At 38.8% G+C, this 26611-nt stretch overlaps 1 protein-coding gene and 1 non-coding gene across 2 annotated transcripts in view; both read left to right on the top strand.

Moving 5' to 3' along the window:
- The first annotated feature begins 16621 nt into the window (after positions 1 to 16621).
- Positions 16622 to 16696, top strand: TRNAR-UCU (transfer RNA arginine (anticodon UCU)). The gene has a single exon. It is a non-coding gene; the product is annotated as a tRNA-Arg (tRNA).
- A 2229-nt stretch (positions 16697 to 18925) lies between these two features.
- Positions 18926 to 26611, top strand: part of Pcyt2 (Phosphocholine cytidylyltransferase 2) — a 133024-nt gene continuing 125338 nt past the window's right edge. Inside the window, exon 1 of the mRNA XM_083130029.1 lies at positions 18926 to 19300. Coding sequence (XP_082986155.1) covers positions 19210 to 19300 — 91 coding nt within the window. The 5' untranslated portion in view covers positions 18926 to 19209. The remainder of the gene's footprint in view (positions 19301 to 26611) is intronic.

The raw sequence follows: 26611 nt of genomic DNA, 5'->3' as shown, positions 1-26611 counted from the left end.
GTCTTAGTGTACCACTTTCTTAAATGTAACTTGGTATCTAAAGATATCTGTTTGGTTTACTCTGATAAGTTTCTTTTAATTTTTTCGTGCAAATTTTCTTCGCGATCGATTTCGCCACCCATCTGGTAGGTGGTGCATGCCTGATGAAGTCACCAGATGGGTGACAAAATCGATCGCCAAGAAAATTTGCATGAAGAAAGGAAAAGTAAACTTGTAGAGTTTGTATAACTGACCATGTGAATTTGGTCCGAAACGTCAATGTTTCAAACCTGTTTCTGTAACCTTCACGAGTTTCTTCTTGATAATTAAAATATTAAAAATACCATGAGGTCGAAGATGTATTATGGGGGAGACCCAGATCTCCCATGAAGGTATGCTTTGTTAGCATTTGCTGCATAATAGAGTTACTGGTTTCTGCTGAACTTACTGAAAGGTAGGGATTACATTGGAACCGTACACCTCTCAATGTCGATACAAAAGAAGATTTATACATGAATTATAAGCTGCGGGAGTTGTGCATGATTTTTTCTCTGTAGATGTGAAAAATTGCAACTTATATTAATCCAAATTCCATATAATATATAAATATTTATAAAACCCCGAGGTAAGTTTTCTTGGTTTATCTTTTATTTTTATCGAAGAGGGAAAGAAAGCTGCATGGAAAGCAACAAAATTCTCTCAATCAATAGTGTCCTTTGCAGAACAATCTATCGTGACAAATGGAAGGTTATTGCAAGATAAGATATCTTGAAGTTGAATAGGCAAATTTAAATTTGAAATTCTTGTACAATTAACAATTTCATAGATTAGTATATCCTGTAACATTTGTGACTTGTGTTTGTAGATTGAGTATGTGATATGACAAATCTAAATTCCACACCGTAAATTAAATATTTTAAATATCCAGTCTGTAACAAAATAACTTCACCACCACTAAAAATGAGGGAAATATTGAAATATGTTTAAATTGCCATTGTAATAATGTGCAAAACAATGGCAAATTGCACCTGGGATTGTTCCTTGATTCTTTTTTGTTATTTTGCACTGCTGTATTTCATTCCACACTCTGCCAACAGGTGTGTCTGACGTCTGTGTGCAAATGGCTGCAGCCTGTTCCTGGCGTGCAGCCGTGTTTACTGGTGGAAATCATGTGAATAGTGGGTGGAAAATCTGGGTAATGGTTTCACTCTATCGCTAGATTACTAAAGTGTGTTCCAGTGGTGTCTGAGAGTTAGTCTGGACTATTCTCAGTTACTAAAGTGCAGTAACTGTGACCATTGTACAGTCATAGAGAAAATCCTAAGTGACACTTCACCATGCAAACAAGGCAAGATTATGGCTCTGAAATCCGCTGGTTTTTCATATATAGACACATAAAACACAAAAAAACAAGGCCCAGGATTAATCTAAAGTAAAATATAAGTGATAGGGATGGGACCGATTAATCGGTATCGGCCAATATAGGCATATCAGTTTATCGGTAAAATTACCGATTATTTTACCGATCCAATATATCGATAAATATCTTATAATTTAGTGCAAAATTCTGCCATTTTGTTGTAATTTTTATGGATAATCTCCATGCCCTACTTCCTGAAAAAGTAAATTTCTAAATATTCAACTTCTTTTGCATTGCAATCAGCTCGAAACACATATTTATTATGGAGATCAATGAACATTTCAGGGTCTTCAAGGACAAATTCTAATTTTATATCGGATCGGTAGAATATCGGTATCGGTAAATTTTATATCGGTACTGTATCTGTATCGATATCGACCCATCCCTAATAAGCGGTATAATTGTCTACATATCACCTAAAACACAGTTTTCATTCCATTGTGTTCAAGTGCTGCAGTTATTTTATTACAGACTGTGTGTACCATTTATTCATATTAGAGGGAATAAAGAAGGAGGTTGATAAATAGAAGACGTAACCAAGTACTAAAAAAGATTTCCGCGAAATTGGCTCCCGCTTTTGCAACAACTCAAACCTATCACATGCAGCAGAGGAACTGGTTCCACCAGCGCCCCTAGCGGTAAGCAAGGAAACAACAGGAACAGGAAGTCAACCCAACAGTGAAGCATCGAGCTTTCCCAAGTGGATGGTGGCAGAGGCGACCGAAATTAATAGAACATTTACAAGTAAGTTTCGCTGAAATCTTTTTAGTACTCTCTTACGTCTTCTAAATATGCCATTTAATTGAATTGAATTAGAATTTTTGGATACATTGGAATCACACAGATTCTTTATATTAAAGTGTGTGTTGGTGGTGTGACATAATACATAAGGTTGATGTAGAGAAAACATCTGTTTGTATCTTGAATTTTTGGAAACTGGGAATTATATTTGAATTTTATCACCATCCCAGAGTGGCCACAAATTATTGTAGAATAGGTAAATATGTACGAGCTCTTTGTAACTTTCGAAACAATTCGTAAAAAAAGCAGTTTCGACAGAAAGAACAATCAAATGAAAATACAAAGCTACTTTTGTACAAGGGAATATATTGGGTAACTTGCTATGTACAGGAAAGTAATTTTCTTGTCCATCAATGCCAAGTTTCTAGGTTCCTTGCCTAAGCCTAAAAGTGAAACAAAAATATGTAACTAGAAGGGTGGAGGTGGGGAAGAAACTCCAGCATCTTTTGATAAATAACAGGTCCCGTATTTTTTTTTCTGGTCTTCAGCCTGTTTTTCGACTTTGCAGTCAATTTTAGGTGGCTGTAAGCACTATGCATCTCATTGATTAGAAAATATGACCACATGAGCTACAAATTTTTTTTTCATGTTCAGAGATTGAAAATAGAGGAAGAATGATCAAGATCGGAGAAAATACCAAAATACGTTGTTTTATGAAACGTAAATTAGTAAATATGTAATATCTTGGCAAATACGTGAAAATATGTATCATAAAACTTTAGCAAAAGCATGTCAATTACATAATTCGTTGACATTTTCCTGTTCAAGGTATATATCTAGAAAGGAATATAATATGTAATTACATACAAGTTCGGGCTCTAGGTATAATAATATGCATAAAATATTAGTCAGGAACTTTACTTATCGTCAACTGGATCTAACATCATTTTTTGTTATTCAATTCATCCTTTTGACATTAATTTCCTTTGCAGGACAGTTATTTTTGTAGAATTTGACAATTTTAACTACACGTAAAGTAGATAATGGCTATTGTTATGCCATATTAATTTACATGTTATTAATACTTACGTGAAATTTTGAAATTTCGTATTTCCGCGTTGCACAATTTAATGGTTATATCGTATTAATTCATGTGGCCACGGTGGCTCAGTCGGTAACGCGTCTGACTACCATGCTAAAAGTCCCGGCCGGTTCAAATCCGGGAACTTTTCTAACTATGGAAGCGGCCCCGGTGCCCACCCAGCGTCGAATAACATGGGTACCTGGGAGAAACCCTGGGGGGGGGGGGGGTGGTAAAGGCAGTCAGGGTCGTGATGCTGATCACATCACCCCCACTCATGACCGGATCAAGAAAGTGTGGTGTGTTACCCCCACACCCCCTATACGCCTTCATGGCGTGGTGCTATGCACAGGGGAGCACTTTACTTTTTTTTATATCGTATTAATTTCGATGACTCTCTTATCTTCTTTCACTAGGGGTACGGCATCTGGAGCAAAATTAATAGGATATAATCATTAAATTGTGGAATGTGGAAGTACAAAATTTCACGCAAGTAATTTTAAACTGAGTTTACCGCATCAATCTTGTATATTATTAATACACCTATAAATTATATCAATGTATTAATTTAAAACATTTATTTTTCTGAAATGCTTGGTTTGGACCCTCCCCTGAAATATATTACATGTATCATAAAGGAAGGTTTTGGAAGCAGAACAGAAATGTTTAGTACCTTACACCACATGTTGGGAAAGAAAATTTAATGCACAACAACAAGAACCATGTGAACATTCAAATAACTTTGTAACTCATGCAGAAACGTTTGCCTTCATACAATACAACCAAATTGAAATTGAAAATCGTTTGACATCCACTTGAACATGCCAGTACCTGTTAGCGCAGATTGACTGTATCAACATCTTACTACTGACATAGCAAGTAGTGACAGTGGAGTTCTCTGCATTTCTCAACAAGCCCTGATGATCGAGTCAAAAGCTTGAACAGATTGTTCATTTGTTTTGCGAGGTGGTATATTAAATGACTACGTATGTCCTTACTTCATATTCTTGTAACAGTGTTATTGTGATGTGTATAGAATGTACGATGAAGATTTGTTGTAAATATCCCCATAAGGTAAAGTTCCCCATGCATATAGCACCGTTCCTTGAAGGTGCATTATGGAGATTGGGGGGGGGGGGGGGGGTAGGGCCCCTCACATTCTTGATCTCTGGGCCATGAAGCTAGGTGAGCCCCAGAGTTGCTTTATGTGGCCAGAAAAGTTCCAACCTTAGATCACCCACACTGGGAATCAAAGCTAGGTCTCCGCATGGCAGTCGGATGCCATACCAACCAGACCACCAGGGCTCTAAATATCCCCATTATTGTGATAATTAGGGACCTCAATTTAATTTTCTCACTTTTGCATTATTTTTCCAATATTCGCATTTGCAAAAAAAAAGCAAGCTGTACTCGGCATGAAAATTATTTAAAAGTTGAATCACTGATTATTATTAGCCCTTTGTAGTGGCTATGGAATCTGATTGACAGAATTCCCAAACAAATCAACATTTAACTAGTTTGGGACTTTAAATAAGGAATTAAAAAAATATTCTGCTTGTAGTGATTTACATTACTTGCGTAGCACTCGGTGAGAAAATGAGACATTTTTTTAAGTCATGTCAAATTTAGTGGCTATGCAAAAGACAGTGGACTGAAAATGTTTCGATTTGCAGTCACCATATATGAAAGCCGGAGCTTAACACAGTCTAAAGATTAGCACTCATAATGAAATCCTTATTCAGTGGTTGAGGTTCAGGAGGTGCTTTTCTCCAACCTAACACAATTATAAAATTAAAATGAAAAGACAACAAATATGTGTGGATAATCCATGTGTATATATGTGTGTGTGTGTGTGTCCAAGCAGAGCTAACATAAGCTGTCAATTTTTTTATTCAAAATAAAGTATTCAATAACTAGAATTCAATAAAAGCTTTAGCATTGATTCATGGTGGGTTTAATTTGTTTGGGTGTTATTGTGTGCTGGTTGAAAATCCATGTACTGAAAATTACTATTTTGAGGTGCTACTGCATCCACTCATGTGGAGTGTGAGTGTATTTTAATCCATGATTTCTGAATGGACAATGTGATTTAGTTACTTTAAGAATTTTGTATGTGAATGTGATATAATGTGTTTGTCTTCTGCTGGCTCATTGCTAGTGCATCTGGTTGAAACCCTAGACCACCGGTCTCCAAGCCATAGATCGCGAGCTACCCGTAGCTCACGTCGTGGTGTTATTTCCAGTAGCTTGCGAGGGGTTGTCTCCAATACTCTGTAGATAAGCACAGTAATATTGAGGCAAACCTTGACAACAACACATCTTCATGGAATGCACCCAGCCACTTCCTGCGGAGTTTCCTAAAACTTAGTCTCTGTAGTCTTGCTGTGGTTTCACGGTACATAGTTATGGCAAGTGTAAGTAAAAACGGATGATCTATCATTTTCATTTGGAATGGGAGAAGTATTGTGTGTCTGTGGGAAGAAAGGGAACATTAAAAAACGCTTCAAAACAGTTCATTCACAATTCGAAAAGAGCTCCCCATCGCAGTTTGAGATACTCCACTTTTTATTGGTCGAGATTTTGTATATGGTAGCATGACACTAGCCATTTGTAGTCTTTGGTGTTGTCCGTTTGCAAAGTATGAGTTGAATCATTTTATTGCTAACAGGCTGAAATTATAATATCAGAGTTTAGCTAGTTTTAGTACATTATCAAAGCTTTACGTAGTTCTGGGAGGACTTATTCTGTGCAATCTGTCCCTGATAAATTCCAAACTTTCAGTAGACTGGACACCTACGTGAAAAGAAGCTGCCGGTTCCAGTCTAGGTAGCTATATAACAGTGTGGATGAGCCAATCTTTACAGTACTGGATGTTTCATAATTAATTGAGGGGTTACAAAATATATTGCAAGTAAACTTTGAACTTATGTTAATGAAACCAGTCCAGAATGATCTACTATCAGTGACAAAAATATTGAGCCCTCGGTTTACGCACTTGTAAAATTGTACTCCGTGGGAGGAAAAAATTTAAATATACCTCATTGGAAAGCTTCAAGTATCTACTTTTTAATAAGCTTTATCAGAAAATTAATCTTAACTTTATCTTACTATAATAAAAAAAATCACTGAAAAGTATAGTTTTTCTTCCAATTTTCACGAACTGGGAACTTAACACCATACAGTTCATAATAGACTGACTGTACATATAATTTTAAGATTTTGTGTACTTGAAGTTTGATTATTTCTGCACCTCTGTAGAAAAATCAAATGCATATTTTTACTAGATGCTTCAAAAATTGGCGTTTTACGGAAACTTGCAAACTTGAAATGCATAATTACAAATTCAATGAAATTGCAAAATACTGTTGATATAACGCATATGATCAAATTCCAGAAGTTTGGCGTGTGTACCTCAAATATGGTTCCAGATATTAATTATTCTTTCGCACTCCTAATATGGTAAAGGGACGCATGACATGCCCGGGTGCATCAATCTCAGACTCCGCGGGCTGCAGGCGACTTCCACAGCATTGCCATTTCTCTGCACTTCGCTGCGAGAATCGCGCAAGTGCGTTCCGTCTAGCCGATCCAAAGTATTGTCGCAGCATAAAATAATGAATGAAATATTTCTTATTGCAAATGGAGTACTGCCGTACTGCAGGGTTTTTTTTGTGGGGGGGGAGGATTTCTTTAGCTGTTAACTTCATATGAACGTCGTCTTCTCATTCGATACCCGGTGGAGGTACATAGTGGTTCGGATCCCACTTTAAACTGTAAGTCCAGTCCCGATTAGCCTACCTGTGCATAAAGTGAACTTAAAGAAAGAAAACAACTCCACTCAGCTTTATATGAATGCCATTTGTCCAGTATTATTTTATGTCGCACATTTAAACACATATATTGAGTGCAATGATGTTCGATGAGAGATCCAGTCTTCTCTGTATACAATAAAAGCGCACCTGCTGTGCACAGAGATTTCATAAGCAAGGGAAACAGAGCTGGTGTGTACTAGCGATAGCAACACATAAAAATTATATTTAAAAAATTGCACATTTGAAGCCTTCACGCCAACTAACATTATAAAATATATTTCGAGCAAAAATGTATATAAATTGTGTTTATCTCGCAAAATTCACTTAAGCATTGTATCGAGTAGCGGTGGTGGTTTCAGCATTTAACGTGTTGCTATACATTCCACCTGAAACATTGCTTTTGTATTTTGGTCTCTTGCACAGCTGCAACTGCTGTAATAAGCAAGGAGTTGTGGGTTCATTTAGAGAGACAGGACTGAAAACTAATAAATTTTCAATAAATATAATGAGTGAAAGGTAAAAGTATAAAATGATGTTCATAATGGATTCTGTTGATGTGGATAATTAAAATAAAAGTCGTGTATCTTTCTTCTCGTAACATCTTGCAAAACTCGCCCAATAAAATATTGGGTCGATGCAAATTTTTGTTGTTCCCTTCTTCTTTACATACATTTTTCACTGTGCAGACAGACTACCTGGACAGAATGCGGGTAAGAATTATTATGGCTATGTGGGTGTTCAGGCAATATTCATGGCAGTAATGTAAACAAAATTGACAAAAGAAACATTCGGCATCTCTACAATGCTTTTCTTTGCATAACACATTGTTTCGGTGCGTTTTCTGTGTCAAAGCTGCTTGGACGCGGAGCTTATAGGACAAGCGGAAACATTTGGCAACAAAGCTCACTTGTTCTTAGCAACGATGTGAATCACGCGAGAACTGGTTGCCATGAAAAATAATTCTCTGTTGTTTTCAATTCGCACAGTGTGAAAGAATGAGATATGGAAATTTGATTTTTATTCCACGGCCATCTTTTTGATATGCATTTCCTGACCATTTCCGAGATTGCAACATCATAATTAATCATTAATTGTGCCTGTTCTACAAGTGATAGTACCATTATATTTGGTTGAGATATTTCCTCATAACCAAGCTTGAATCACAAAAAAAATCATATTTTTAAGACTGTTTTACATGAAGCTACACACAATTGAATTCAACTAATGTAAAAAATCACACGAAAAAGCTACAATTTTACAAAAAAAATTGTCTGAATAGAAAATGGACAGTTAAAATCACTTTGTCTTGCTTTTGTCTAAAACCAGACACTTGTAGCTTTCCAGTGAGGTATATTTGACTTTTTTCCTCCCAAGGAGTACAGTTTTAGAAGCATGCAATCAGAGGGCTCAATATTTTTGTCTCTGATAGTAGGAACGCAAATAGTTTGTGCATGTGAGGTTTGTTAAACTGAGAGGTTCATATCCCTGCCGCTAGGTGACACTCGAATCACCCACATCACTCTGCGCTTTGTGCATTGTTTGGTCCTAAGATCACTGGACCTTTCACCGTATGACTTCATCAGACAGGGTATTCGTCTCACCTATGCCGCGTGATATCGCAGCCTTAAGGGAGTGCATCATCACAGCGATAGACACTATCGACAGGCCTATGTTGGTGCGAGTGTGGCAAGAAGTAGACTATCGTGTCGATGTGTTCCTAGTCACCCATGGTGCATATTTAACATTTGTAGGTGTAAACAAAAAAAAACTTGAGTTCCTAGTTTCTTCTGGACTGGTTTCATTAAATAAGGTAAGTTGAATAGTTTACTTGCAATAAATTTTTGTAACCCCTCAATTATTTATGAAACACCTGGTATATTTAGCTTTATACAAGTAAACAAGCAAATTTGTTTTTTTCTAAACTTTGTACATATAAAAAAATGTTAATTTTGTTTTTGTTTGCCAAGAATAGGCAAAATCTATCCCCTTCCTTGCAGAAACCAGTGTGTACCACTGGGTATGGTCACTGGGTTGCCCAGCGGCATGTATATGAGAGGGGGTTGAAGAGACAAAGGTTAAAAAGAAAGGGATTGGACTGAATCTTTGCAGTCCTTGAAAATATATATATATACACAGGGTGACTGGTAATTAGAGGTATTCCCTGAAAGGGGTTAAAGTAGAGACAATTTGCAATAAATTTGACCATATGATACCCCGTCCGAAAATTAGTAGTTTTCGAGATAATCGAATTTCAACTGTTTTTTTTTTAAAATGACAATTTTCCACATAAAAAGATGAATTGAGAAAAAAACTGCTCATTGTATGGAACTTCTTTCAGCGTTTTCTGATAGCTAACAAATAAGTGGTTCGTTGAAAATTAAGTTTTTCCCAAATAACAATCACATGTAAGTAACGGGTGGGTCTAAACTTACAAGTGATGATAAAAAAATTCACTCTTAGTTTACTTGGCAACGTATTAATAACAAAAATGGTATGACACGAAGCGTACAAATTACTTAAATTACTTCCTTGTGACATCTGCTATCCAACAAGGTACAAATGTTCTTAACATTCACATTTGTGTACAAGAAATAATACTTCATTCATCTTCATGTGAATGGAATCAATGCACAATACAATTAAAGAACATTACACGTCTTGCTCAAAGTGGGCACCTCCGTTACGAATGCAGGCACGCAGGTTTTTACGGACATTTGTTCTCTTAACTCGTGATGTGATGGTGTCCTTGATGTGTTGACCAGCTGTAAAGATCCTGTCCCTGAGCTCTTCTTACGAGTTTACCGGTGTCTTGTCATGTGGCTCCAAATGTAAAAGTCGTAAGGCTTCAAATCGGGCGATCGAGCCGTCCAGGGAATCAAGCCGCCTCGGTCAATCCATTTCTTTGGGTGATTTTCATCCAGCCACAGTCGCACGCCCAAGCAGAAGTATGGATGGGCGTAATCAACAATCATTTGATTGGGCCATTTTTCCTGCCCCAAATCTTAAATGGCATCACTTATGAACATTTCTTGAGGAACGGGATGGCAATGTTGTTGGAGGATATGACTCTAGCTACAAGACGTGACATGATTTATCAGCATGATGACTGCCCAGCTCGATCCCCCGATCGATTTGAAGCCTTACAACTTTTACATTTGGAGCCACATGACAAGACACTGGTAAACTCGCAAGATGAGCTCAAGGAGAGGATCTTAACAGCTGGTCAGCACATCAAGGACACCATCACATCATGAGTTAAGAGAACAAATGTCCGTAAAAACCTGCGTGCCTGCATTCGTAACGGAGGTGCCCACTTTGAGCAAGACGTGTAATGTTCTTTAATTGTATTGTGCATTGATTCCATTCACATGAAAATGAATGAAGTATTATTTCTTGTACACAAATGTGAATGTTAACAACATTTGTACCTTGTTGGATAGCAGATGTCACAAGGAAGTAATTTAAGTAATTTGTACGCTTCGTGTCATACCATTTTTGTTATTAATACGTTGCCAAGTAAACTAAGAGTGAATTTTTTTATCATCACTTGTAAGTTTAGACCCACCCGTTACTTACATGTGATTGTTATTTGGAAAAAACTCAATTTTCAACGAACCACTTATTTGTTAGCTATCAGAAAACGCTGAAAGAAGTTCCATACAATGAGCAGTTTTTTCTCAATTCATCTATTTATGTGGAAAATTGTCATTTTTTAAAAAAAACAATTGAAATTCGATTATCTCGAACTACTAATTTTCGGACGGGGTATCATATGGTCAAATTTATTGCAAATTGTCTCTACTTTAACCACTTTCAGGGAATACATCTAATTACCAGTCACTCTGTATATATATATTATTACATATACAGGTTGTTTCTAAAGGTTGTTTACAACGCTTGGGAGGTGATTCTTCACACAAAAACAAGCAATAAGTGTGAGTTCCATTTTTACGACTGAGGCTTAGTTTCCGAGATAGGAGCCTCACAAAAGATGACAAAGTGAACATCACACCTAACTGGGACGAATACTATCACAGATAGAGAGACGGTTCCAAAGGGAATCATGAAGGAATTGTATGTGCTCAGTCCGGAAGTCACTATGAAAAGTTCACTGCACGCATGCGCAATGGAATCCTCAAAGGAATTTGGGATTTCCAGCAAGAACAATGCATGGAAAGGGTATGTAACGCAGCAAGAAGGACTGACAACGAGAAATGCGTTAAAGACAACACATCCCGACCTGAAACATCAAAACATGAGCACGGAACACAAATTCCGAAAGGTTGAGCACGGTTACATACCCCAGTTACATGCGAGGAATGAACGAATCATGTCATGTGGCATAGGAGAGACACATTACTCCACCAGGAAGAGGGAAAGAAAAACACAATATCAGATGATTGCGACAACGTGTATTTTTACACGCGACAACTACGTAATACCTCCGCCCCCCCCCCCCACACACACAACAAACAAGAAATGCTACAATGTCTTTTGCTCAGACAGTGCATGTCACTGTACACCAACTGAAGATGTCACTTTCACCACACAAAGGGAATGGGGAGCAATACGAAGAGTGTTCGCATGCGATCACTGCGACGTAAAAGAGACCAGTTTTGGAAGCTCTGAGCAGGCAAGTCTGGCTCTTGTAGTCTACGTTTGACCTTCATGACTGCTGTACCCGCAAGAAAAGCTCGAAGGGTTGGTTCTCTCCGGCAGTCGCCCAGTCGTGTTGCAGGTGCTGGGATGTGATCAGCAGTTCGCTCTAGGTTGTCATACGCATTGAAGAGTACTGGTATGTTGTATTGAAAGAAGTTGACGTGTTGGAGTGGGCAAGTGAAGTATCGCAACAATTGGTCTGTGGTGCTCGTATGGTGATACGGCCAATTTGTGCAAAGTGCCAGTGTTAAACAAAAACGATACTTTGAGTTCCAGCTCCCTATTACATAGTTGGCTGCGTATACGACCGAGCAGCTAACAGACATGCATCTATCTCATGTATGGGGAGGCACGTGGTAATAGCCGTGAGGCAAGGCATCTTTATGGAGAACGCTTTCCACATACACATTTACCTTCTTTCAGGTAGTGGACAGTCGACTGCGTGAAACAGGGTCAGTGTTACCACCACGGAAAGAAGTTGGAAGACCTCGAAGTGTACGCACACATCAGTTTGCAGAAGATGTGTTAACAGCGGTTGCAGAATATCCTGCCACCAGTACGCGCATGTTTGCTCGGGCACGAAATACGTCTCATGTGAATGTTTGGCGAGTGTTGTCAGAGGAAGGAATGCACCCTTTTAAACTGCAGAAAGTACAAGAACTGTTACCTCATGACTTTCGCCCTCGTATGGAGTTTTGCCAATGGTTGTTGCATCAGCTGGACACAAACCCTCACTTTGGGGCAAAGGTATTGTGGACAGATGAAGCCATTTTCACCAGGATGGATGTCTTCAATAGTAGAAACAGTCATGTCTGGGACTTTGACAACCCACATGCACTATTTGTGGCCCATCACCAGCACAGGTTTTCAGTGAATGTGTGGTGCGGGATAGTACATGATCATTTAATTGGACCATACATTCTCCCATTTTGCCTGAATGGTCGCACGTATCATGCATTTCTTAGTGAGGTTCTGCCTGAACTGTTGGAGACCGTACCTTTGGCACTGCGGCAAGAAATGTGGTACCAACACGATGGGGCACCAGCTCATTTCGATCGTAATGTACGACCTGCATGACGTGTTTCGTCAAAACTCATCTTAGGACGCCAAATAGGGCCATCTAAGTGCATATCAATATAAACTACTTCTCTACGGCACACCAAAATTTAAAAAATACAGACTAGGGATGAGCCTGTGCGTTGGCCACCGAGGTCGCCGGATCTCAACACACTCGATTTTTTCTTCTGGGGAGAAATGAAAACCATCGTATACGACACACCTGTCACATCAGCTGAGGACCTCGTTGCTTGCATCAACGTCGTCGCCGCGACGGTAGCAGATACACCTGGCTTGTTTGCTCGTACTCGACAATCCTTGATTCGTCGCTGTCATCTCTGTGTCGAAGTGAACGGCAGACATTTTGAAAACAGTCTGTGATTATCGCCCTCGGCAAATCCCAGTGAGAACACACTTGGTATTGCTCCCCATTCCCTTTGTGTGGTGAAAGTGACATCTTCAGTTGGTGTACAGTGACACGCACTGTCTGAGCGTAAGACACTGTAGCATTTGTTGTTTGTTGTGTGTGTGTGTGTGGGGGGATATTACGTAGTTGTCGCGTGTAAAAATACACGTCGCAATCATCTGATATTGTTTTTCTTTCCCTCCTCCTGATGGAGTAATGTGTCTCTCGTATGCCACATGGCATGATTTGTTCATTCCTCGCATGTAACTGGGGTATGCAACCGTGCTCAACCTTTCGGAATTTGTGTTCCGTGCTCATGTTTTGATGTTTGAGGTCGGGATGTGTCGTCTTTAACGCATTTCTCATTGTCACAGTCCTTCTTGCTGCGTTACATACCCTTTCCATGCATTGTTCTTGCTGGAAATCCCCATTTCATTTGAGGACTCCATTGCGCATCATGCGTGCAGTGAACTATTCATAGTGACTTCCAGATTGAGCACATACGATTCCCTTGGAACCGCCTCTCTATCTGTGATAGTATTCGTCCCAGTTAGGTGTGATGTTCACTTTGTCATCTTTTGCGAGGCTCCTATCTCGGAAACTAAGCCTCAGTCGTAAAAATGGAACTCTCACTTTTTGCTTGTTTTCGTGTGAGGAATCACCTCCCAAGCATTGTAAACGACCTTTAGAAACACCCTGTATATATATGTTCAAGGGAAGCATATTAACCTTCAGGCCCAGATAATGATATCACTTTTTTGTCATTTGTAGCTGTAATTTGTAATGTCTTTGGCCAGATGATTTGTTGTTGCATTACTCTGTCTAGGCAGACACGTCATTTTGTGCATTCATATTTTATTTCCGTGTGCACTGAATTCGTGTTGTATTTCTGTTTTGATTCTTCGGTAATTATTTTATTTGACGTAATTCATTTATTACTGTCACTATTCTGGCTAAATGAGCTTTGAAACCCTATTTTAGTTACAAATTAACAACTTCAGTTCAGAGCATGGCTTGCTGAACTGAGTGATGAGAAAAGGAGAAGACTTGGGTAGTGCGTTTGATTCCCAGGGCATTCATTGAAAAGCGATAATGATAAGAACTCTGATCAAACTCCTTATGAAGATGAGCCATTTTTAAGTTCTTTTCCCTCAATATATTTGTCAGGATGAAACTAGGAAGTAAAATGTACATCTCTTTTGTCAACAAGTAATAAATTATTTAATTTATTACTAATGTGCAAATTAGTCAACATCAAAAGTAAATTACAAATAAAATTACAAAAATTTTTGTGTATTTGGTGATAATTTGTCTCATATTAGGTCATCAGTGATATTGCAATAAAGTAATATAATTTTGATATTTTAACGTATAAGGAGAGGAAAAGAAAATTAAATGATATATGTTAGTCAATATACAGGGTGATTGCTAATTTGACCTATTCCTGGAAAGGGGTAATACTAGAGCACATTTGCAACAAATTTGATCCTTTGCACCGGGGGTCGGAAATCAATGGGTTTCGAGTTATTGCAGTTTGTAGATTTTCGTGACATATTCCGACTGGCGACCAAAAAACTACTACACCCTGGGCACTTAATTGACACGTTGCTAACAGCTGACAAATGAGTGACTACTGGGAAAAAAATTCATGCCCAAAATTCCCATACCCACAGAAAGAAACAGTCATTGGTGCACACGTCATGAAGAAATTTGGAAATTATCGTTTAAATCGAAGAGGATTACTCAAAAAATTGGTAACACACTTAGCGTAAAAATTACGGAAAAAACTTCCTCGTTTCATAAACTCTCCAAAAAGATACAACTGTTGTCAACTGGCACACGGCTTGGGGGAAAAATCTGAATATAAAGCGGAGAAGGCACGTTGTAGACCTCTTTGTAAAGTGAAAAGAAGTTGTCGGTTGTGAGAAATAAAGGAACGAAAATGAGTGAAATAATGTTATTTACCATTCACAATATTCCAGGTTGTCAGAATTAACTGTTACAAAAACTACAAATCCTGTTAAAATTGCCTCCCCCGGTTACGTATGCAAGCACGCAGCCTGCGGCGTACTTCAGACACAGTCACTCGCGTTGACACTCTGTCTCTTATGTCTCAATTCTTCTTGGGAATCCATTGGTGTACTGAAGACTAACTCTTTCATGTGACCCCAAATGTAAAATTCGCATGCTATTGAGGAGGGAGATCCTGTCAGAAGGATCGATTTTTGTCGATTTTTACTACATACCATCACTGAAGACGGACGAATCCAAATTCGACAGCAATGGTTTTACAAATTTTCATAATGCGCATTTTTTGGCCTCTAACGGTCATAACCCAAGAAAATCTAAAGAAAATGCTCACCAGAGAGAATTCTCACTAAATGTGTGGATGGGAATCATCCACAATCATGTGATCGGGCCATTCTTTCTGCCACAAAACCTAAACGGCATTAACTACGAAAACTTCGTAAGGGAAGAATTGACGACGCTGCTGGAGGATGTGCCGCTCGCCACAAGATGGGGTATGATTTACCAACTATTTCCGGGGTGTGCGACAGTGGCTGGACGACAATTATCCCATGCAATGGATTGGTTGAGACGGCCCAAAACCCTGGCCGGCGAGGAGTCCGGATTTGACGCCATGCGACTTTTGCATTTGGGGTCACATGAAAGAGTTACTCTACAGTACACCAGTGGATTCCCAAGAAGAGTTGGAGAGAGATAAGAGACAGAGTGTCAACGCGGGTGACTGTGTCTGAAGTACGCCGCAGGCTGCATGCTTGCATACGTAACCGGGGGAGGCAATTTTAACAGGATTTGTAGTTTTTGTAACAGTTAATTCTGACAACCTGGAATCATGTGAATGGTAAATAACATTATTTCACTCATTTTCGTTCCTTTATTTCTCACAACCGACAACTTCTTTTCACTTTACAAAGAGGTCTACAACGCGCATTCTCCGCTTTATATTCAGATTTTTCCCCCAACCCGTGTGCCAGTTGACAACATTTAGATCTTTTTGGAGAGCTTATGAAACGAGGAAGTTTTTTCCGTAATTTTTACGCTAAGTGTGTTACCAATTTTTTGAGTAATCCTCTTCGATTTAAACGATAATTTCCAAATTTCTTCATGACGTGTGCACCAATGACTGTTTCTTTCTGTGGGTATGGGAATTTTGGGCATGAATTTTTTTCCCAGTAGTCACTCATTCGTCAGTTGTTAGCAACGTGTCGTTTAAGTGTCCAGGGTGTAGTAATTTTTTTTTTCACAATTAGTAGTTTTTTGTCGCAAGTCGGAGTATGTCACGAAAATCTAGAAACTGTAATAACTCGAAACCCATTGATTTCCGACCCCCGGTTCATAGGGTCAAATTTGTTGCAAATGTGCTCTAGTATTACCCCTTTCCAGGAATAGGTCGAATTACCAATCACCCTGTATATTTCTAAACCATTTTGAATAAAATGAGGGCCTCCCCCATGGCGCAGTGGTAGCGTCATTGCCTTCTAATCAAGGGGTCCCGGGTTCGATACCCGGTGGAGGCACATAGTGCTTCGGATCCCACTTTAAACTGTAGGTCCAGTCCCGATTAGCCTTACTGTGCATTAAGTGAACTTAAAAACTTCAAATCAATCAGTCCATTTCGACACCTGGCCCCGACCTTTTGCCATAGTCTGATGATAAGCTCAGGTTGAAGCCCTACCAGTCCCGGCGCTAGTTATTTTGCCTGCTGATGCCACTCCCTTTCGAATGCCCCCCCCCCGACATTACGCACCAACGGGAAATAGAAAATCAATATATTCCTAAGTAAAACATCAAACTATAAAATAATGAGACTTGTTACGCTATTTTAATACTATTAAGCACAAAAGGGTATATTGCTCGACCACAGTTAAACTTTAAAAAAATGCGACACTAATTTTATATTATTATCATCTTTTATGAAAACTAACACACACACACACTCTCAAACGTTAAATGTAACAAATATTAGAAAATAAATGAAGGCTTGACTTCATATATTTACCGTTGTAGGTCTGCGATATATGATTGGATTTTTAAAATAATTACATGTAATATTCCCGGACCTCCCGCGTGGTGATCTAAGGTATCAATTCTTTCTTGCGTTGTCCCCGCATAAGGCGGCTCAAATTAATGGGTACTTGGGGGCAACCCTTGGAGGTAAAGGCGGCCGGAGAGTGGTGCTGATTACATCACCTCCAAAATTTTCCAGATCGAGAATATGTGTGGCCCTACCCCCACATCCCCTAAATGTGTTTTCATGACATGGTGCTATATGCACGGGGAACTTTGCATGTAATATTCTTTTTCGTATAATGCTATCTTGCGTAAAATGGAAACAAGCGTGTTTCAGACATGATTAACCGAAGATAGTATTTTTATTAGCCTTAATTTCCCTTTATCAGTTTAAGGTCTCCTTTGGTGTAATTGTTTTATTATAGCCGAAAGCACTTTTAGTTCATCATTTAAATTCAGTAGCCTTCATGTGTTAACATTCCGGGAAGTTTTCTACACTTTTCAGACAAAAGATCAGATGCCATGTATTTATGCTTCTAATATCATAAAAGAAATTGAAAATTCACTATGATGTTTAAGGTGCTCAAATCTTTCTCGTATAGATAAAATAATCGTCTAGGACCTGGTAAAAAAAAGGTAAAGTGTTCCCCTGTGCATAGCACCACGCCATGAAGGCGTATAGGGGGTGTGGGGGTAACGCACAGGTACTAGGACCTGGTAATAAAAATCAACTTTGTACCCTTTTTGTGGATCTTCAACAGTTTCGTCATACTGAGACTGCTTCTTCTTTCGATTTCGGCCCTGTACAATGTTGCTTATCTTTGGATCATCTATATCTAAATTCGATGTAAATTCTTTCTCTTCAACCTGGACTCTCACAGGTCGCCGGCCCCCCGACGCCTCCACGACTGGAGGGGGGAGGCCCTGCCAGGCTGTCAAGTGGCGTCTAAGAAACTTTGAAATTTTTCATCACTCCTGCTTTTTTCAAAGCGCTGATGTTTGCAATAAATCTTGTAATATCATCTAACACATCGTAGATTAATGTTTTGAAGACATTTGCTCATTTCATTACGTGGAGTAAAAAGTCATACCTGATAACTAGTGAGCAAAAGAATGTAAAGCCACACAACTGGTTTGCAATACACTGAGCCTCGTGTGCGACCATTCGGACAGTTTTATTGTCAATTATTTGAAGGCATCGAATCTGCTTTTCCACCTTGCGACACTCAGTGGTTTTCAAGTGAGACTACTGATATGTTCCTTCAAAACGGTGGGTTGGCATATATTAACTTCCAAGTTTTATAATATAATATAATAACTTTTCAATAGGCTTATTTTTTTCCCTTTTAAATTTTGCCGGTCTGGGCGGTAACACGGTTCGCCCCCCTTCCGCCGGCCCTGAGCCCTACCCACAATCCAGGCTTGGTTGTAGGCCTCCAGTGTGACACCGGCCTAACAGGTTTGCACTGACGTCAACTGTCGACAAGAAATCGACAGGCATGCGAATAGACTAAATAATTACTCACAATGTACACAGTTATCGCGCACTTTACCATAGCTCTTCATACAATCGATACGCAATTACATACAACGGAACCAATTGATATATCTAGATTCTTTAAGATCAATGCAATTACGCAGGGCCGGGGTGCTTTAATGATAAACGATGACGTAGACCGGAAATATTTGTGAGGTTCGTACGTAATCAGTTGAGTAATCCACAAGACGCTGAGCTTGCCTATCTTAGCCGTGCTGTTATGATAACTCCGTTTTCCGTCTTTTTCGTCGTTCTTGCACAGTCAGGTTTGTTTTTACTGCTGCAGTGTTTACCTGTTTGTCCTTCAAAGATTCTTGCCCGGGCTCTGTGCCATGCATGCAGTCAGTGGTTGCCTTCCGATCGGTGACGTCAAAAAAGCTGCTTCGTATTTTTAGCAGGAAGAAACACGCCTAAAAAGATTTGGCAGAACATAACGGTACGTTGCAGTGCGTGGAACAAGTGTTGGAAAAGAGGGTCACAAAAATGATCGCCGAAGAAACAGTGGTGAATATTCCTAGCGAAAATCCAAAGGAAGACACTAGTGCAGATGTAGAAATTCAACCGAGGCCTAAAGGTAAGCTAGTTTCAATGTAGCCATTACAACATAGCTATGTTCGAATAGCAGTACGTTTTATGCCACGTCTTGTATTAAAGTGCCGGTTTGTCAGTGTATTTTTCAGGCAGTGAACTTAGCTGAACTGGTTTGCGGAAGTTGAATTACTCCCCTTTAAAACTTGATAACATCTGAACTGCAGGCCATTTTAAGGAAAATAGCAATGTTAGTACAACTATGTGTGTTTTTGTGCTGAGGCCTTTTTTATCTTTACGTAAGACATTGAACCAATTCCATTAAATTCAAGGGTTTTTTCTTTCACGAATCTAGCTCGTGTGCAAGGTCATTGTTATTGAGGCTTATAAATTTGGGTTTGTCTTTCCGTGTTGACAAATCGGAGACTTGAGTTCGTATTCCTTGCAAGAGGAAAGGTTGGTTTTATTTCCCCTTTCATCAGTTTAATCTTCATAATAATCCAAAGGCGTAGTGAAAAGCGAAAGCTTGTTTGGATTGATTATTTTACGTCGCTTTTCTTCCACTTTTGGTTAATCGTGACCAGTGGCGGCGATTGGGTTCCAAAACTAGGAGGACACGGGCAGTTATTTCCCTTGGTACACTCAACGGCGAAAGAAACAGTAAGCAAATTGTCCACCACCATTTTCATTCGATCTGTATTACAAAATGCGATGATAATGAATTGAAATAATGACGTCAATAAGCAGAGAACAATGCCTGCTTCGAATCAACATAGTTTCATTCCTTAAAACAACACAGGATGTAGATTAAAAAGTAATGAAAATATTGGTGGACAATTTGCGTACCATTATATTTGCCGTTGACTGTACATAAGGTTTAACATAGTGCGGGGGCAAAAGTGGCAAAAAAATGGGTGGTGTGCAACTGCCCCCTGATCGCGACAATGAGTGGTGGTTTTTAGATGAACGTGGAGACAATCCCAAAAACACACAGATCCAGTGACGACTTTCGAGCAGGAAGCAGTGATTTTACCACACCCAAAATTGTTCGCAAGCCCAAATAATGATCATTTACTCTAATTTGTCACTAAATTGTAACCTTTAAACCCGCTAAGAAGACAGTACAGCCTCAGATGGAAAATTCTGTATAAACCTCTGGAGAGGAGAACCACACAAATATTTACTTAAATTAAGAATGCTCTAGCTAGATAAGTCTACAGTTTCAGAATTTCGAGTATTTTCGAAACGGGTCAAAGGTAGCAGGAGGGGCGGGTTGCTAAATTTCCAACAGAGAAAACTAGACAAGTAAATGCTATTTTTATGAATGCTCATTTTTGTTGGTGTTTGTCGCAAAATCACGTCGTCGATCATAATTATACATGAGAACATGTCGTTCAAAGGGTGACCTTCCATGAAGACATCCAAAATTCATTTGATTTGATTAATTTATTTTACTTCCAGTTTTGTGCCTCTTGGTTAATTTGCGAAGATGGGGATGAGTGATGAAATGATGAATGGACATTCACAAACAACCAAGCCCGACCGGGATTCGAACCCGGGACCCTTGGCGTCGCAGCGCGATGTGCTAACCACTCGGCCACAGGGTCGGGCACATCCAAAATTCAATCTGAATTCCAGGTAGTAACTACAATGTTGCGGGCTAACGAGGCTCTGGCGCCTGTACTTAGTGTAGCTCTGTGTAATTCCTGTCGTGTGCTGTCCATGTGTGTTTGTGGTTGTCCCTTCATCAATTCATCTTAGTGGCGTGCCCAATTGGGGTGGTGCACCCCCCCCCCTTCCTCTTTGTCTCAGCACCTCTAAAAGAAATAACTTTAAATACTGGAAAATACGGCAAAATATAGGGCACACTTAATGGCGTACAAGGACGTATTTGGGGATGGTGTCCGGACCCCCCGAAAGACTTACAAAGTACTAAAATTAAATAATGAAAATATAATTATTTTAGCCTTTGTTATATGGTTATTTTTTTCCTCTGAAGGCAAGGGATTGGAATCATACGGCTTTGAAGGAGAGCTCCAAAGATTTATGCACACTACTACTACTCATAATATGTATAAAATATTAATCAGGAATTCTACTTTTCATCAATTGAATCTAACTCCTTTTTGTTCTGCAATAAATATTCAATTTTTTATCTATATTTGACATTAATTTCCTTGCCAGGTACATGTTTTTATCCAAATGTTTGCGATCTTTACACGTAAGCTAAATAATGAATACGTTCTGTATTCTTATACCTTCTTTTTACCTACTCATATAATAATACAATACTAATTAATGTACATACTTATGTTATTAATATTATTTTAATTAAATTATTATTATTATTGAGACACTTGGTGGACTCCCCCCGTAATACATTTCTACATACGTGCCTGGCGGCGTATCCTGAAAATTTAGTCTGGTTTACCGCAACATTTCTTTTTTATTGTAAAAGAAATATATTTATATATACACATCCCCATCTAGATTAATTAGATACAATAAAAATAAAACACCAATGCAACTATAAAACAAACAGAAGTTCGACAACTTCAAATTTTTCGTCAATTTTGATTATTTCATAAAATTTCACCAAAAATTGGATCTGGATTTTTCTTCCATTCATGTGGCAACACTGTCTCTGCCAAGCGCGGCACAGAAACAAGGGAACAGGCAGTGTTTTCCCTCCAACGCTCTTTCCAGCGGTGGAACTGATCACACGCAGGCCATGTGTTTTTAAATAGCCATTCGCTTCGCCTCCCTCAACTCCGGAAACTCAGTCTTCAGATGGGTGCGATGAAGAATGATTAGTGGTATACATAAACCGGTCTTAATTCCACGTAGTACACCCAACAGCAAAAGAAATAGTAGGCGAATTGTCCACCGTAATTTTCATTCAGTCCGTGTTCCACAATGTTATGATCATGAATTGAAATAAAAACGTCAATAGAGAGGACAACATCTGCTTTGCATCAACAGAATTCCATTCCTTAAAACATCACAAAATATAGAATAAAAATTAATAAAAACCAAAACAGTGATGAACAATTTGCCTACTATTATATTTGCCGTTGACAGTACACCCTGGACTGCATTTTGCAGACTAACGAGGCTATGGCGTCTGGACCTATGGCCAGTATAATCATCTGTAGGGCTGTGTGTGTGTGTTGAACTGTGTTTTGTCCTTATGTGTGCTGAGTGCCCCTTTACAGCCTCAGATTTTAACGCAAGTAAGAATATTTTAGTCGTTAGATATTACACTTATGTTACATTAGTTTTATTATAGTTATGGTAAAGGGCTGGACTCTGCATAATGTGACGGGAGCAAAATAGCCTAAGTGTTGACGCACCCAAAATTCAATAAATCAATCAATCGAAACCCAGTCTTAAGTTTTTACAAATATAATTTACTTCAATTCTGGTTGAAAAGCTTATTTTAATAGTCTGCATAATATATAATGAGCGATTACCCATGTATTATAGCTACATGTAAGAAAAATAATATGAGAAAAGTCAGTTTACCGATGATAAACGCGATAACATAAAGAATACGCCACTGGGCAGACTACTAAAAAATGACATTTTTCGAAAATCCTAGACTCTCTCGCCAATGATTCATCTCCATCGTTGCGATGAGCCAAATGTGCCAGAAATTCGACGTTAAATAAACTAACCGGAAGGAGGAGGACCATTCCTGGAAAGTTAATGTCAATCTAAAAATTACATAAGGTACCTCAAACCAGGGGTGCCCATCCCCCCCCCCCAAGGCCAATGGCGCATCCTCCCAAATCATGTCATGTGCCCACCCCCCAAGCCATGTCATGAATCCCGATAATTATTACAACAGCGTGTGCCAGCCCCTGTGGCGGAGTGGTTAGCACATCGCGCTACGACGCTAGGAGACCCGGGTTCGAATCCTGACCTGGGCATGGATATTTGTGTGTCCATTCATCAATTTCATCATACCATCACTCATCCCCATCTTCGCAAATTAGCCGAAAGTGGTACAAAGGGAAGTAAAATAAAGCAAATAAAAAAAAAATAAACAACGAAAGTAACTTTTTTAAAAGCTGTACTCCACACTATACTTGATCTGCCCCCCCCCCCCTAAACATAGGTGCCAATCTTTCCCCACCCCAGACGTTGGACACATTATTCCCTGGAGTCGTTTATCATAATCCCCCCCCAAGAAAATGGATTAATACGCAAGAATTAATTTTTATTTGAATACAATAACCTGTTAAACTGTCGATGTTTTTTCAATTGTTCAAATTTTCTAAATAACGGAAACCTAGCACATTGATTGGTTAAGTGTTTAAGTGAATCTCAAATGCCATAAAGTAGCATAACAATAATTACATGGATTTTATCTTCAGTACAATTTTTTCCTGCTAAAAAATAATTCTTCACAATCACCTCATCAAGACGTAAACACGGATGTTTGTAACTCATGGTTGCGAGCGAAGCGAGCATGAAAATTTTTAAATCAATTTCTTTGAAGGCTTGCAAGGATATTAATTTAATGGGCTGCCAATAGGTACTTTCATAGGATCCCGCGATAATTACTCTTTTCCAGCTTCCATTTTCGCACGTTCGGCGCCGAAAACGTGTGCATCTCATATCGCTAAATATTAAAATATGGTTCCCAATACATAATGTTCTATCTCTCCCCCACTACAGAAATTCCTTAACAATCTACAATTTAACACTTTATCAAGAGCTTTATATCTTCCCCCTTGTCGTCGCTAATCAAGGGGTCCCGGGTTCGATACCCGGTGGAGGCACAAGTGCTTCGGAACCCACTTTAAACTGTAGGTCCAGTCCCGATTAGCCTTACTGTGCATAAAGTGGACTTAAAACAACAAATCAAATCAAATATCTTCCCCCTTAAATTTAATACTAAATATTTCCATACTCGATCATCCCTAAGTAAAATTTCCGTCATAATCTAAGACTTAACACAGATTATCAAGGGTTGGATATTGAAATAATATTATCCGTTACAATTCCTTTGGCAGCAATGGTGAATTGATAACGTAATTTAACTTCTGTCCAATGCTGTACTGTTCACTCAAATTTCCAACACAAGCCCCCCCCCCCTTCCCTCCCGAAATTTGGGAACGTGCGTCCAAAAATCCGAATGTGGTCATCTGCCCCTAAATACTTCATTTTCTTTACCTAATGGGTTAAATATGGTTCACTTAAGCTGTAAACTTTTCTACATATATTTTATAGAGAAATATATATATGTACATATACATGTTGAAATTTATATAATTTTAGGGAAACAATCTCCCCTGCCTGAAACCAATATGTCATACCTAAGGTTTACGAATGTTCTCTAATGGTGTACACAATAAGAAAGATACAAGTAGTGGAAAGATTCGAAAGAGGGAACATTTCTGACCATTTGCTGAAAATTGAAGCCAGTTCCAAATGATATGGGTGCAGTGAAGATTTTATTAACGTTTAGACCATGTTGGGTACATATGTGATATATTTCGTTCTTTCACACCAAAAGCAACATAAATTGTACAGAAAGTTATCACAATGTTACTTTTATAGATAGATAAGTATATTGACACACTGACATTTTATTTAGACAATGACATGAGATTATACAAAGAAATAACATCGTTTACAAACCAATAAATAAGGAAATGACGTGTCACAATTTGATGCCAGAAGACCATGGATTACACATCAGTCTGAGCAAATGAAAGTCCCTTATTATCCTTAACAAGTCCCACACACCTTAGGTGAACATAAGAGTAACAAATGTCACATTTGCGCATATCTTTCACGATATCTTACTATGTCGATTGTACCTTACAATGTTCATTTTTTTTTCCTTTTTTATAAACAGGACTTTAGACTAAAGTCTGAACCAAGTACATTGTTGGTAAGTGCAAATGATTAACTATCATAATATGGATTACAGAGGCCTCCCCGATGTGGTAGCGTCGTCGCCTTGTAATCAAGAGGTCCCGGTTCTATATCCGTGGAGGCGCATAGTCATTCGAATCCAACTTTAAACTGTAGGTCCAGTCCTGACCTACAGCAGCCTTTCTGTGCATAAAGTGGACTTAAAACAGCAATTCAATCAATCAATATGGACTAGAGCATTGGTTTCCCAAACTTTTTCGCATCACGGCCCAAGTCAGAATGTAGGCCTATTAAACACTTGTAACGATTAGTTGGTGTGGTTAGATTGCATGCCTTATGTCCAATTTAGAAATATTTTATGTGTATAAAGTACTAAATAAGAACATATTTGGAAAAATCGTATTAATATTCATAACATAAATCACATAACTTAGAAGTTAGAAGATACCAAGTAATAACTTGACTATGCAATATTAGATCACATAGAATAGAACACAATCCCGAGGTCCAACTATTTTGCCTCTTTATCCTCAAGTTACTACACTATAGGTGCAGCCAACAGGTCCAATCAAGTAATTTGGACAGTGTGAATGTCATACTAACGTCGTCTGTTGAATTCACCATGTACCTAACCTACTTGGAAATAGCAAATAGGCCATATTGGGTGCAGGTACCTTAGCTCACATGAAAACCGTCATAGGCATTGGCGGAGTTAGATGGAAGTATGTATGACCAAAGAGTGGTATGGCTAAGTACTATGAAAAGTGATTTTATCTTTATATCTCTTGGATTGCTTACAGCAGCAGCTTCAACATTTTACTCCCCCTACATGATCTGATTCTTCCTTACTATAGTATATGTACCTACTCCACCTGTGGCCTTCCCGATGGCGCAGTAGAAGCGTCGCCGCCTTTTAATCAAGCGGTCCCGGGTTCGATACACTGTAGAGGCACATTGTGGTTCGGATCCCACTTTGAACTGTAAGTCCAGTACCGATTAGCCTTACTGTGCGTAAAGTGGACTTAAAATGCCAACTCAATCAAGAAACAACTCCACCCACACCAGTTTCTTTTTTATTGCAGAAAATGTCCCGATTTCACGTTTTGAAAGTATTGTATGTTTACTTGACATGCTCGAGAGGGGACCAGGTGTTTATCTCAGTGGCAACTCGTGGAATTTTTGGGGGTGTGGGAAGCTAAGGTAAACAGACTGAGGAAAGTTTTCGAAAATGCGTTCAATTACACAGTGAAATGTGTCGCCTGTACCTTGGATTAGCCATTGGATTTGTAATGTTAGTTGCAGGCCCTCCCTGCCTGTGATGTGTGGATTAAGAACAGCTTTGCCAATACCAACCTCCTGATAAGAAAAGGTGCTGTTCCTAATCATAAATTACGCTATATGTCATAAAATTATGCTAGTGTTTATTATTATTATTATACAATTATTATAATTTTCTGATGACTGTAGT

The sequence above is a fragment of the Lepisma saccharinum genome, chromosome 10 (genome assembly GCF_977018435.1).
Source record: "Lepisma saccharinum chromosome 10, izLepSacc3.1, whole genome shotgun sequence".
Classification (NCBI taxonomy): domain Eukaryota; kingdom Metazoa; phylum Arthropoda; class Insecta; order Zygentoma; family Lepismatidae; genus Lepisma; species Lepisma saccharinum.
This window is presented reverse-complemented; position numbering and strand designations above follow the sequence as displayed.